We start from the raw sequence: 15,292 nt of genomic DNA on the forward strand, positions 1-15,292 counted from the left end.
GGCCTATTGAGTCGTCGGATAACTAATCACCAGTTATCTTGGTGGCGGCATAGAGTGGAATTCTGCTATTGCAGTCATACAGAATAGCGACTGCACCGCGTTCACAGAGATACGCCAGGTTTCGAACTCCTTCGACAAGTCCAAACTGTTCTACGTTTTGTGGCAAGTAGCTGTCCCAGTTAGCTCGCGCGTTTCCACTTTCGTCGCAAGCGTCCATAATGTTGCACACACACGTATCAATGCCATTTTTACCAGTCGAACTACACGGGTGTTCTCCGATCACTTGTTGCAATAAATGTCCAACCACAACGAGGAGCAGTACATGTACACCAGCGGTAAATTTTCCCATGGCCTTGCAGGCTAGCTACGCGAATTGAATGAGCAGATTGAAAACGAAAACTCCAAAGGCTATTATGCTTTGCCCCAGGCCGCCCGTGCTCAAGTGAGGTTCGCCCAAGGACGTTGTAAGAACATAACCAGAGTTGTGTGATCTTAATTATCTCACCGAGCTTTCTTGTATCAAATTTTACTCCAGTCTTACGTAGACTGCTAGTAGTTTCTCGTTTCCTCGAAAATCCGTGGGGAAGAATGCAAAACAAAAGTGAGCGTGCAGCGTGACTGTGAACGTGACATGAATATGACACTCCGGTATCTAATTTTGTTACGCGAATCGATCGAAGCTGTATCCGGTATATAATTGCTTAAGGCGAAAAACTGAAATTTGTTTTAAACAGTCCATGCATGTTGTTCTTAACGATCTTGTGTCAATCGTGACAATCATTATTAGAGTGTGACAATTGTTTAGCGTTAAAGTTGATACTCATGATGATCTAAGCATTGACGTCAACCGTATTTCCTTAGCAATCTTTATCGAGTAAGAACTTTCTTTCGCATTTGTAATCAGTGAATGAGACATATTCGAGACATGGGGAGTGATTTAGCTGTGAATATCAAAATTTATTACAACGAGATCGAGTGACTAGTGTTGATATCCACGTTTCCAAGACTTATGAGGAGGACACATTCGCCTTAATTCCCATTATTCCCATTCAGAGTCTTCACAGGTAAAGAAATTCCAGTTTATCTAGCCGGCTGGTGAATGCGTTCTCTTCTTATGACATCTGGGAGGAAATCCAGTCACTACGTTTCCAAAGAACGTATTGGAAAATAAAATTCTACTCCCCTGCTGCTATTTTCAGTAAAGTCCAAGGCAGCTTTCACTTCTGATACTATATCAGAGCTTTTCCATTCTCCCTCGTCCATATGTTTTATTTTTTTAAAGTTCACTTCTTTCCTGTTTACTGCATTCTCGATCAAGTCCGGATTTAGTCTCATTTCTGAAGGGTCATACGTTTCCCAAAATTCCCCAGGTGACCTGACGAAAGCACAATACATGTGGGTTATTGACCAAGCATGAGGTCAAGATAGCTGCATATTGGTCAAGTTCTATTTTGGTCAATAAAGAATTCATTATGTGGACTTTGACTGAAGAACCTGCCTGACTTCGGGGAAAATTTTTTTTGTGTGGGACACAGCGCACAATCCCGGGGTGGCCAGTCACAGCGTAGGATTTGGTTCATCTAGCCCGCTTACGGAGCCAGCCGTATACTAAATGTAGGTATTTGAGCAATGACCTCTGTAAAATGTAGGGTTGCTCCAAACTGACGCTCGTAAATGTCGAATGCTGATTGAAGAAACCTAGGCAATTTTTAACGAAATGCTAATACTGATTTGGATAAAACTACGCAACTTTGCATGTAACTTTGCTAAGAACTGATTGAGGAAACCTATGCTTTTGACACTTGTAAATACTGAACGCGTTGATTGGATGAATCCACCTTTTTTCATGAAATATACTCACATTCTCATCACGGAAGACAACTGGCCTTTACTCGGTGCTCCTTCAGCAACATGGTGAGCAACTAACCGAACAGCAGGGTGGAAGTGCCCAGTCCCCAGCAGAGCCAATTCCCACGCTATCGAGCTATCAGCATTACTGAGCTCCGGGTCATTGACGTCAGGTCTGAACACTCCAGTGCCTAGGCTATCGCTGTCAAGTAGGGCCTGCACTTTCGTGTGAGACTGGAGACAAACAAGTTTGTTGAGAAGTTGAAAAGTGAAGGGCAGTGTGTAGAAAGAGCTTTTTTTTTTCTTCAAAAGGGCACTATCCGGGAGGTGTGGCCGTGCGTGCGTGCGTGATCGTGTGGAGGTGTGGGAAGTGTGATCATGCAAGAATGACCAAGATAATCGGGAGACGATTAAGGTGGCTGGCTACAATTTCCAGCTCTTTTTCTTAGAAAGACTTAGCTTTTGAAGAGTCATGATAACCACTCTTTATCAGTTGATTCTTAATGGCTACGGTTTTGAGAAGCAGCTGGGAACCGTGACCACAATACCACAATAGGCAGTACACTGGGCAGATCATAATCGCAACCAGGAAACTGGTTTATTCTGAGCATGCCTGAAGCTACCTCACATCAATCTCCACGAGTCGAGAGCGAAGAGGATACGAATTCCCGAACGTTATCAAATGTGAGATTATTTAAAAAATGGTTTGCATATTACAGTCTCCGAAATAACAGGCAAACTTCCAAACATTCGATGCGAAAAAAGAGAGGAAAATTAAGTGGGTCGATACTGGTTCATGTAATATATCAAACACGAGAAACAGTGTTTCATCGGGATTTCCAAACACCGAGAAGAGAGTTGAAAATACAACGCGCAGCGGAGTATTTTTGACGAAATTCGAGGTGTTTGGATAGCCGATGAAACACTGTATCGAGTGTTTGATATATCTTCTCAATAGAAACCAAAACCAAGGAGTAAACGGAGAAGCAAAATCGTCAAAATCTATGCTAATTAAGACCGGGTATCCAAACCTCCTTCACGGTTGTGATTTTCTTTGTTTTAACTTGATGAATTACTGATGAGTTTGAGAAACAAGCATTCTCAATGCTTAATGAAATGCTTAATGCTCAAAATGTTCAAATGTGATGATAGTCTCCTAAATAACAGGCAAACTTCCGACCATTCCATGCGAAAAAAAGACAAAAATTAAGTGGGTGGATAGTGGTTCATACAAGCATTCTCAATGCTAAATGTTCAAAATACTCGTTAGGTAGGCTGGGTTATTTACCTGTAAAAATGACTTCACATAAGCTAGATAAGCCAGTGCACTGTTTGCTTGTGACTGTAAGCTCACAGTACAAAGGCGTTTGACAAAACCTGCCACTCTTTGAACAGGAACCTGTGAAACATCACAAGCAATTATAGTCAGTGAAAGAGGCGGCCTGCGGCTATTTCCTCTAAGCACAATCATGCTACTTGATATCAAAACACTCTCAATCTGATTGGCTACCTTGGCACCGCCACGGTAAGAGCGGAAGAATGACCATCAAAAGGGAAAAGTAGCCTACGAATTTGCTTATTTTGCAAGGTAGTCCAAGGTTTGAACAGTAGCACTGTTGTACTGAAACACACTTGTCCCTCACGGTTTTCATCGTCCTTGAAAGTTGAAGCGAAGTTTTAATCGTTAATCGTTTAAAATGATCAACCAACAGACATCCTAAGTTCGCGATCTAATTAAAGAGTATTACAAAAAAAAAGCCAGTGTGTAGGAAGAGTTTTTTGATACGATGTCTTAGCTACACAGGCGGTGCTCCTCGCTATCACGCAAAGTAAGAACTTACTGAAAACACTTCGTTAAATGCAGAAGTTCACGTGGGAGACCGTCAACGCAACGTTCTATCATCCAGGCAACATGTGACCAGTATTCAATTTTCTTTCAAAATTTAATGAACGAGCGCTAAAAGCTGTGGCTCTGCGGTCCACGAGTGACGAGGATTCGTTTACATAACGTTAATTGGTTAACTCAATTGATCCCGCTCTTTTAGCAGTTTTTAATAGAAACTTAGACACTGCTCCATGGAGCACAGATGATCACAGCTTTGTTATTTTATCTACTTAATCATCTTTCTACCTGTTTTCGCCTCTTCTTTAGCATTTCCTCCAGACACTGCAATGCGACAGGAACATCTTGGCTGCTACACCCTTCAAAAACCACAACAGTAAATAAAGTTCAATAATAAACACTAGCCCATCAGATCGACGCTCATCTCCAGTTTCAGAGGGAGGAGGGTCAAGACATCAACACAAAGAAAAGGGTTTCGTAAGATCACATAAACACCAACAAGGTTTAAAAACATGTCACCACCTCCCCACCCCCCCCCCCGCCCCCCCGCCTATATTAGAGTAAGAAACAGGTAGCTAGGTTAAGTTTGCATACAAGCCAAGTGGCCCATTCTGCATTTTCAAAGCTTTTATTTCGCAGGAAAGTAAGAAATCCTTGATAAGTAATAGTAATTGAACCCAGTGGAGTACAATTCAGGGAGTAATCGCGCGTGCAATTTCAAAATCCGACGAGCACGAAGCGCGAGGCCGATTTGAAATTACGAGCACGATTACTCCCTGAATTGTACGACATGAGGTCCAATAACTAATTAATCGTATCTATAACAAATTTCGGAATAAAAAATGTCTTTTGAGAACTTCTTTTGAGTGAAAACGTCTGTAACGCTTTTCAAAAGTTTTGAAAACTGTAGGAAACAATGTGAAGGAAGCAATTAAAGCGCGCGTGATAGACCGTTTTCGATATATTAAAATTCAGCTTGGCAGCGAGGCCCAGAGGACACAAACAAAGGAAATTGAATGACATGTTAATTCATTTCTTTTGTTTGTGTCCTCTTCGCCTCGCCATCAAGCTGAATTTTAATATATCGAAAGTGGCCTGCGAATCACGAGGGTATCCAATTACAGGTGTCCAAAGGCAGTTAGGAAAAATTCAAATTGGATACCTGTAATTGGACATCCACGTGATCGCGCGCCGATTACGTGACCAATAGGCGCGCGGAGAACCAATCACGATCGAGAATTTTGTTATAGATACGATTAAGATGAAAATTAATGTTCATTTGTCACTAGCATGGGACATAGAAAAATCTGAGTCCCAACAAGACTTGGACCCATGACCTCCGAGATACAGGTTGGGAACTCTAGCCATTTTACATTTTATATATATCTGATATCTTGTAATTTCTGATATCATACTAATATACAGTACATATCAAATGTTACATAAATTTTGAAAAGGGTTAAATAACGCGCTTACAGTAAGAATTTCTCATATTGCTAAATTGTATTTAAAATTAAGCCTAGTAAAAAAAAAAAACTACTTTTAAAACGTTCTTTGTTTATCTTGGGTAACTGACTGGTACTTAACATCTTAATGTAAGGGAGGATGCTTTGGCTTGGGGCAACAAAGGGTACACTTTTCCAGGATATTACAGGTGTATAAAGTTTTGAGGAGGAGCGCCTCTTAAAGCATCTATTCAGCAAGCATTGTACTGTATTTAAATCCGCTTGGTATGCGCCATAAACAGGGAGACCATACAATATTTAGGAAGAACGATCGCTTTGAAGAGATGATCGATTTTGTCTTGGCTGTAACCCTCTTTCGTAAGTTCTCTTATTATGTAAGGACATTTATTCGCTTTGTTTAGTTTAGTTTTAACATGCTTAGCAAATGAAAGGTTAGACTGGAAGGTAACACCAAATAGTGTCCCCAATTAGTTTTTCTAAAGCTTTAAATATAGCCTTTGAAACTTAAATAAAGTCATTCGTTCGTTCGTTCGTTCGTTCGTTCGTTCGTTCGTTCGTTCGTTCGTTCGTTCGTTCGTTCGTTCGTTCGTTCGTTCGTTCGTTCGTTCGTTCGTTCGTTCGTTCGTTCGTTCGTTCGTTCGTTCGTTCGTTTTAGGCCAGCATTTACTGAGCTTGGGTTTGAAGTAGACTTTAGAGAAGTGATTGTACTCTTCACACTCACCAGCCTTGCTCTTTTCTGTTGGCTTTCAACAGCTTCAGTTTCTTGAAGTTCCTTCTCTAGTTTTTTCATTTCCCTTTTTCTCTAAAACATTAATTTCAACAACAGAAGTTTACCGTAAAATACCAGAAAATAAGACCTTTGGTTGCATTAATGATGCATAGCTTTGACGGCGTCAAGGAAGTGAGAATTCGATAAAGCTGACAAGGATTTAAAAATATTTATTGTGGGAATCTCTACGATAATGACAGCATTAATGGACAGAAGGAGGCAATACACATTTCATTAGTAACATTTAGTACCAGCTGTTGATGTCAAGTGAGATTTCTTGAAGAGAACATTTTCATGCAAAGGCAGCCTGCATATTGATAATTGTTCAACATGACAAGGCATGACATTATATCATAAAGGTCATAAAGTACACATTATAGATCTGATAAAAAAATGTACCTTCTTCTCTTTCTTGGACATCTTTCCTTTCAGCTTCTTTTCCATTCTATTTTTATTCTTTTCAATCTTCAGTTCTACAGATGATTTCTTCTCATTGTGTTGTTGAAGTGACTGTATGTCAACGTGACTAATCCTCAAGTACACAAATGTTTCCAAAACCTGTGATTGAAAAAAAAAATGTTGCAACATAACAAATTACACTCTAACAGTAATAAGGAAAGCAACACATCACATTCCAAGTTACAGTAATAAGGGACATCTCACATCACAGGTACAGTTGGAATCTTTAAGACCTAGAGGGGTTATTAGACTGAATCAAGTGGATAACATCATAAACAACATTGGACTATAAGTTGGGCGCTTGTAATGGGATAAAATAAAGAATGATAACATACAGTGTAACAGAGGGTAAAATTTAAGTCCAAGGCATTTCTAGTACATGTACATTGTGTATCAACAAAATATTCCTCAAATTTCTAGACCTTGAAAGCCTCCTACTTACACAAGGTTGTACTCTGAATCCTTTACTTTTCACAAACTTACTGATACTCTTCACAGCCTAACAAGATCAATAAATACAACATCAGCTGGTAAAATTAATCTGGCTCAGTAAATACATGTACATATGCCATGACTTACACAGCACATAACTGAGGAAAACATCGTAAATGAGTTATACAATGTACAATTATAAAATGAAACATATTTTATGTAATCTTGAGCACTTGTGCAAATGTATTCCCAAACATATGTGCACTGACCTCTAGAGAAACACTTCCAACAGAATCTTGTTTAAACAATGTGCTGAAAGCATCGCAACACAGCTTTGAAATCTAAAAACATTAGTAAAGGCAGTTCAATAAAAAGCTCCCCAGATGACAAACTACACTACATGTAGTTTATTACACAATTTTAGTTATTACATGACTAAGTTAGTTCAGCGAACCATTAATCTAAAATTGCCAGTCCACTATTTTCCATTTTTTTTTTTGCAGCAATCACAATCTCAAGAAGTTTAGACACACAGTAGTAATCCAAAGGGGCAGGGTGGAGATTCTGTGGTTAAACATTTTGCTGTGATTAAACATTTTGGCTAAGATAATATTCTTATAAAATGCAATTTGACCATAGAGTGGGGGGTTTCACCCAGCAATTAAGCAATTGTCATACATTGTAGCTTATGTTTAGACATTTTTACAGTGATTTTGTCTTAACTGTCCACACTGTCATTTAAAACTAGGATGCAGATTTCAATTTCTTTTTCAAAATGTTATATTAACATACAGTCAAATATCACTCAGCATTACATTCCAACAACTTGTACAGTTGCACTGAGCAGTCACAGTAATTACAGTTGTAGACCATTCAGTGGTTATGCACATCAGACTCTTTATTGAGCAGTGTGGGCTAAGGTGCTAACAAGAGTCGTTTTACTTTCACAGTGACTCTACCCATCTGGGGCATATATAGGCACTGGAAAACTATCAGGGTACCCCTGATAAAATGCTGGGAGTGGTAGGCAGCCCTATGATGACTGACATCCCATATACAGCATTGTAGCAATACCCCTAAATGCTTTTTGTGCTAAAGAAACCAGAGTAAACCCAGATGGTGAATATACACTAAGCTTTCTCCGGAATTTTGTTAGTCAAGTACATGTATAACTCTTTTATGCATACTCGTGATCTGTGTTAAATGATCTCTTTTGCATGTGTGTTTACTTGCTGCATTGTTACTGTAGCTGCAAAACATTCATTCAGCAGGTATTTAAAAACATTTTTCTCCCTGACTGAATTTAAATTAAATAAGGATTATATCTACATGTACATGTACCTTAAAATGAGCAACACAGCAAATTATGCATACATGTGCATAAGAATATTCATTGCCTAACCTGGCCATCTAGGAATTTATCATTCATTCTAGGTACAAGCACTGCAATAAGGTTCGTGTGGAAATTGAAGTGGGGTAAGGATGTCAGAAGATCACACATACAGTGGACTGCTACAAGCATCACACTCTGAAAAAGACATTTAATTTGGAAAATAATTATCATGTTAATCATTAATTAATAAGAAAAATGACATTTGGACCCAATCTTTAAATTATAAATACTCAACTTAGAAATCAATGAATACTACCAACTTGACTGTCAGCGTGCAAAGGATGTCTTGTCTAATAGCTCAGGGCTACTCAATTGAAAGTTTTAAACAGAAAAAAAGAAAAAAAAGAAAATTGTGTTAAGTCTGTTAGAATGCTCTCAACAGTTACCTCAGATGCAATCTTTTTGTTTACCATGCCATTAGTAACAACTGTTTTCTGATGCTTCACACACTCTAAGGTGAGAACAACAACAAAAAAAAAAACATTCACATACATTCTGAAAAGTGTTAGTTTTGTTAACAAAAATAATAAGCTTACTTATTGAGGAATATGACTGTGTAGTTAAATACAATTTAACATAGTTAACTACGAGGAGCAAGAGGCATTTTGTTGGCATTTGTTAGCATTTTGTTGGTGTTTGTTGGTATTTGTATGCGTTTGTAAGTGTTTTATAACATTTTGTTGGCCTCAGTGGTTAGCGTTTAAAGCATCTTTCAGCAGTTGAGGCCTCCCGGCATGTCTTGGTATGTACTCCTGTGGTTAGTGGCCCTTTTGAGTCCATTCTACCATTTTCTTAAAAGAATTGATTATCTCCAACTACTGACTGGTACAATGATGTACTTTAATTTTTCATTTTTTTGTGTGCACATTCATTTTTTTCTTTTTCGTTCTCTGTATGTGTGTCTGTGTCTGTGTGTGTGTGTGAATGAAATAGTGTCCTGTTTTGTTTTTTTTTTCATATATTCTGTAACTTTATTGTAATATTTTTTCCGCTTGGCCCAGCCACTTAGCTCAATTAGCCTTAGCTATTTCTAAGTGGCTGTGCTCTGTTTTTCATTGCTATTTTTTCACATTGCATGTATTTATTTTTATTGTAAAATTTTTCTGGGCACGAAATAAAGATTGTTGTTGTTGTTGTTGTTGTCCAGTCTTAGCAACAGTCAGCGGTCTTTTCTGTGTAATTATGGGTTATTACATGTATTTCAGCTTTTCCACTGAAATTCTTGTTTCAGTGTGACTGGTGTCTGGGTTCTCTGTGGTAATGGCGGCTTGCGACTGAGTTGCAGAGAGTGCCTGCTCTGTGGGTGGTCTTACATCATGAGGCTGAGTCCGGGGTTACAGGGCTTGTGTTGGGTGTGTTTTCCCTGGGCACTTACATGTAACCTCCTCTTGCAACAAATGTTGTTAATAAAAAGTGAATGTAATAGGTCCTTTGCACGATCCGGTCACATGGTACAAAATCACACATGCTGGTGAGCAAGTTCTGCAGTGGGACTTCCAAAACAAAGGCAAGTCCAGGTGGACTGGTACGAGTGGCATTGCTTTGGAAGTCCCACTGTGCAACTTGCTCACCAGCATGTGTGATTTTGTACCATGTGACCGGATCGTGCAAAGGGCCTATTTTACATAAAATACCTGTAAGTAGCAGGTTATTTTACAATACAAGTTGTGAAAGCACCCAGATGGTATATATATTATCTACCATATTTTGATTATGACATCATTTGTTAGTTTACAACATAAATTTACATAAAAATAGTAATCATTATGCATAATGTTCAATATTACAGGTTGTATTTAATCACATTATTTCAAAGACAGAAAGACAGACTTGACATGTGTGATAACACAACTTTTATCAGTATCATGTCAATTAAGTATACAATGTACAAGATCAAAGTATACAAGACAGGCTATGAAATTTACCAGAGCACAAAATTACAATATCACTTAAATTTTACTTTGTATGCATACATATAATGTAAAAATAATATCTAATGCTTAGGTTAATAAGTTGGTTGAACGTTACATACTATTAAAGACATTTACTGACAATTAGGTTAAAATTTGAAGGTGGTCTTAAACAATGTATGTATATGTGCATGCACATGTACATGGAAATATACGCTGTCATTCTCACATGTAAATATGCAATGTGCCATTCCAAATCTTAAAAACAGAGTTGTTTACCTTGTACAGTTTCTTCCAATATTTGTAAGTATCGCTGGTAGTATTTCAATAGCCCTTCTTCGTATTCTCTCAGTTTCTTAACTTCTTTGGATAGCTGAAATGATAAGAAAGACAGTGTTAAATTAGTACTGACACTGAATGTGAAAAAAGACAAAAAAGTCAGTAATCAACTAAAGATATGTACAGTGTAATACATTTTTATGTCTACTGAAGATAAATTTATTTATAAAATACTAAATAAATTGTTAACTTGAAAATAGTTTTAAAACACTTTGAACTCTAGTTGAACTCTCATTTCATTTTGATAGAGGCCAACTTGGAAGCACAGCTACATGTACATGTACAGTATTTTGACTGCTTCATACAAGCATTTTGTGTAATGTACTTCCTCTGCTTGCAGGTTATCACATTGTAAGTAATGGGCAAAAAATAAACCAGGAAAGCATTGTTACTTGGATAGCAAAATGCTGCTTCTTGCATAAAATACCAAACAAACATCCCTATGGATTACTTTGAACTGAAAATGTCTGCTGTTTCTTAGACTGAAAAGACAAGTTCACACTTTAAACCAAATTTGATGATGAAAGACAGGGCAAGTACTGTACCCCAAATTAAATGTAAAATCTGTACCTTGACACCTTGTTCTTTTTCTGAAGTTGCTCGAATTGCATACCTGTAATCAAACCCCAAAACAGAACCGTAAACAAAATTAATAATAACATTACTGTCACTTTACCTCAATACTGTTAATAATATTACCATTTTTTTTCATATATTTATGTTAGATGTACATTATGATTGCAACATCACTGCAGTACATCCTTTCATTCTCTCATCATTTTAATCAATTTGTATTGGCATTCTCACAATCACCATTGATACAAATACTAGTTAAAGAACAACAAAAAGATCAACTCCATTTTTCCATCATCAAGATGCACACAGGTTTTGATATTTCCTGACATCATTTCTATTATCTGTAAGAGTGTTGGTCACTGAAAAATGTTGTTGCTTTGATCTTGACAATTCAGCCATCAATTAGAGGAAAACTTCAATCAGTTCTAAAACATGCACAGGTAAACTGTATATAAAAATGTACATTAATTTTGGAGGGTTTGAAGAACAATTATTATATTTTTTTCTTAAATTCTTCAACAGAGGTTTTAGTCTATGGGTAGTCCCTTGTTTTTCTCGGGTTTTAAGTCGACTGGTTGGGCATGCATTCCTGCACGCTTGCATGAAAATCATCTTGCATGAGTGCAAGTGTAATGCCAGAGAAAACATCATTTCTTCTTTGGTACAGTGCAATGCATTTCCTTGTGCAAGGAAATGTCAGTGCATCAACTAGGCTAACCCTGAGAAAAATGATAAACTACTCATAGTCAAATTGTGTAAACTTTTACCCATTATACCAGAATAATGCAGAAAGATCCCTATAGTCTGCAATTTCCAAAAAAACTGCTTCCTCAAAACTGCTTCATATCGAGTCCCAGTCTTTTTTTTTGTTTCCTTTTTTTTTTTTTTTTTTCATGCACAAAATTTCATGGTCTAGTGCAGACTCTCTCATTGACCATATATATACAGTACTGTTACATGCACACACAGCTCTTGACTACTGTACATGTACCTGTAAATTCTGACACCACTTAAGAAGTGTACTGTTATGAGTTAGAGAGTTAGAGAGAACTGTAAGAAACTCAGCAAGTTTGCCAATTTTTAAGAAGTGTCTTTTTTCTGCTTTTTATAATTAATTTCTTTTTTTTTTTTTTTAATCCCTGTAGTGTATATGTTGTAAATATTTATTTATTTCGGTTTTAGCTCTAATTTATAGATTTTAATTGTATCATTATATAGTGTATATCTAGTATTAGGACCTCTGTGTAAACCACTTTTAGTGATGGAGCTTCCTAATAAAAGATTGTTACTACTTATATATTAAACAGTACCCAAACTGAAACTGTACAAAAAATGTAGCTGTTTTACTTTGAATTAGGCTTTTGTTCAACTTGCCTGTTACTCTTGAAACAAAGCATTATATCAGAATCAAAACCATGACACAAATTTTATTTTGTAACTCACCCAGGTACAATATCCTTAAACACAGTCAAAAGAGAAACCATTGCCAGCTTTTTCGTGGTGATTCTGACATCTGCATCCTTCTCATCACACAGAGAACATAACTCCCCAAGGTCAGATACTTTTTCAAAAAAATTAAAATGATTACCATTAACAAGTAGAAAATTTACTACCAAATTTTGCTTTTGCACTTAAAATAATGTATGACTCTACTCACACTGCCCTCTGGGTTTCCTAAAATACTGTTTGATAACTCGGCAATTTTTAGTTTTCTTTGGATGAGCTTCTGTCGTCTTTGATTGAAAAGTTCAACCATACTCAACACAGGTGGAGGGGTTGGAGATGCCGCGATTTGTTTGGCTTCTTCTGGAACTTGTTCATCTGGATTTCTTTCCTCACCCAGCAGAGGAGTATCTGAAAAAAGAAAACACAGTTAACATGTGACAAATAGTAGGAGATGTGGGCTTAACTAATAAGACTGACTGACAGAAGCAATAACCCCCAGAGACATCAAGGAATCAACAGAAGTAGAGTTGAAGTACATTGCAAATGTCTCTTATACCAAAGTCTGAAAACCTGGATTGATTTTCCCTCTTCAATTCTTACTTTAATTGTTACAGACTGTTGTAATTCAGCATGAAGTGGAGGAATTATATATTTTAATAAAATAAATATATTACATCCCTAATGATTAACTGACACACTTTGGAAAAACACATAAACTTGAATCAGTGCAGGAAACATCCATGCCAGTGAAAGTACTTGAATTTCCCTTAACTGTCCAATTTTGTGAGAGAAAAGTACTTGGCATGAAGCCATGTCTGGAAAACATATCCTGGAACTGGGACCAGAAAACCTTGTAAATCTTCAGAACATTTTTAGACATCTTTAATTGTCTTTGGATGTGATTGTTTCATCTTCGAAAATCCTCTCACTCCAAAGATATAAATCTCATGCCTTTGGCTTGAAATGAAGATCCCTAGTAGGTTCAATGTTAATTCAACCAAGAGGCAGCTTCAAATACTTTCAAAATAGTACACATACTGTAGGAATAAATATGGTACATGGTATAGTTTCAAAAGAAAATGTGATTTTGATTTGGAGAAAAGAAACAAGTACAGCACTTGCATGTACAGTACATGTAGGGTGAGAAATTAATGGAAGGTTAACTATTTTCCCACATTTCCCATCAAACCTATAGACCACATGTACTGTACGGTATGTCCATGACAGAGTCGTAGCCAAATGAATAGCAAATTAATAAGAGAATTTAACCAAGGACATTTTTTTCTGGCTACAGCCTTGCATGGACTGCTGTGCCTGCAAACAGAGAACTTGCACACATTCATGTATTTGTATGTCTTCTGTTTAGTACCAGCACCTGTCAGTGGTAGCTTCTCTTTTCTTTGTATAATACTGCCTTCACTCTTAATGGGTAGAAGGGTTCTTTCATTGTGATCCTGGTCTGCAGATGCTGTTCTTGGTGTCTTCTCATAGTCAGCCTCATCTTCCTCTACATTCTTTCTTTTCCTTTTCTTTCCAGTACTTGAAACTCTTTTTTTCAACAAAAACAACAAAAAAAGAATTAACAATAAAAAAAACCCATGATCTTTCAGACACTCAGATTCTCACTTTGCTGCATAGCAAATAATGTTATGTTCACATGGCAAGTCTCCGATCCAAAATGAGGCTCATAATACCAGAAATAAACTGCTTGTACATATGTAATTGAAAAAAGTTAAGGTTATGTTCTGGGCACTACTTCTTATATAAGCGTAACCCGTAATACATGCCTAGACATATTCAAATAGGGTCAAAATTAACTCAAAAATAACGTTGAGCTGCACTGAATTCCAACTGAATTCATCCAAACAACATCCAACAAATTTTTGAAATATATAACCACTCTCACTGTAACAATGTGTGCCTCCTCCAAATGGTTTATCCTTACAAAAATACTTACGCTGCTGTTACTTGCTGCAAAAAAGCAAAACTCCTACGAGAATCTTGAAAATACTCCAAGTCTTCGGGGTCGAGTGCATCATTGTCTTCCATGGTCACATCATCTTCGTCCTCTGGAAGTGAATGTCCTGTAACTTTGCGCGCCTTTTTGCCTTTTTTGTTTCCTTTTCCTTTTGCCATTGTAATATACTATCTCCTTCATAAGAGTATATTTCAAAAAGGTCTATTCTGATCCGTCTAAATAAGAAGAAGGCGTTCAGTTCAGTTCGTGCACCAGTTCGTCCACCATCTTGGACATGAGCCTTAGATGACACCACGTGCACCCCAGCGTACAACCATGCCACTGACTGTCTGTCGTATATGGCTCCGTAGAGTGTCCCTCGCTGCGTGTTGCACTATAACTTGAGGAGTGGAGATGGTGCTGTGTAGGTATGGGCGGCATAAAAATCGTTTAGAAATGAGCCGACAAGAAGCGACTTTTTAAAGCCCTTTAAGATTTTCTGATCTAACATTTTGATATGCACTTCACCTAGATTTTTTTTGAACTACCTGCCGAAATTTGTTCACTACCTCTTTTTATTTGAAGTAGCATTCTATGATCATGTTAGTAAGTCAATAAGGAAAAGTAGCAAGGAGAAGGGCTTTGTCCGGGGGTTTATGTGTGAATTTTTTCTTTCTCTGTCAGTGGACAGGTAAGCTTGTAATTATCCCGTCAAAGAGAAGGCCATCCTAACACAAGCCCTCTCAATCTTAGGGGGAAAAATTCCTTCTCAGTGAAGCCCTCAGAATTTAAGTTTTAGCTTCAAACAACTAAATAAAAGCACCCTAGTGTCGGTTTTTTTTTATTTTAATGTT

The 15,292-nt window shown here is 37.3% G+C and overlaps 1 protein-coding gene and 1 pseudogene across 1 annotated transcript; both read right to left on the reverse strand.

Annotated features, from left to right (window-relative positions):
• Positions 1-831, reverse strand: part of LOC149118303 (uncharacterized) — a 4,217-nt pseudogene extending 3,386 nt beyond the window's left edge.
• Positions 832-936: 105 nt separating this feature from the next.
• LOC149118304 (nucleolar complex protein 3 homolog) lies at positions 937-14,757 on the reverse strand. Its single transcript, XM_089284464.1, has 16 exons — positions 14,439-14,757; positions 13,857-14,029; positions 12,689-12,889; positions 12,479-12,596; positions 11,030-11,072; positions 10,400-10,493; positions 8,597-8,661; positions 8,220-8,345; positions 7,087-7,158; positions 6,828-6,884; positions 6,326-6,484; positions 5,879-5,959; positions 3,980-4,078; positions 3,137-3,247; positions 1,862-2,082; positions 937-1,375 (listed from the first exon to the last, which is right to left on the reverse strand). The coding sequence occupies exons 1-16, from the start codon at positions 14,615-14,617 to the stop codon at positions 1,141-1,143; spliced, it is 2,034 nt and encodes a 677-aa protein (XP_089140590.1). The 5' UTR covers positions 14,618-14,757; the 3' UTR covers positions 937-1,140.
• Positions 14,758-15,292: the final 535 nt, after the last annotated feature.

This window comes from Orbicella faveolata, unplaced genomic scaffold (genome assembly GCF_042242905.1).
Source record: "Orbicella faveolata isolate gen_17 unplaced genomic scaffold, um_ofav_v1 contig_1, whole genome shotgun sequence".
In the NCBI taxonomy this organism is placed as follows: Eukaryota; Metazoa; Cnidaria; class Anthozoa; order Scleractinia; family Merulinidae; genus Orbicella; species Orbicella faveolata.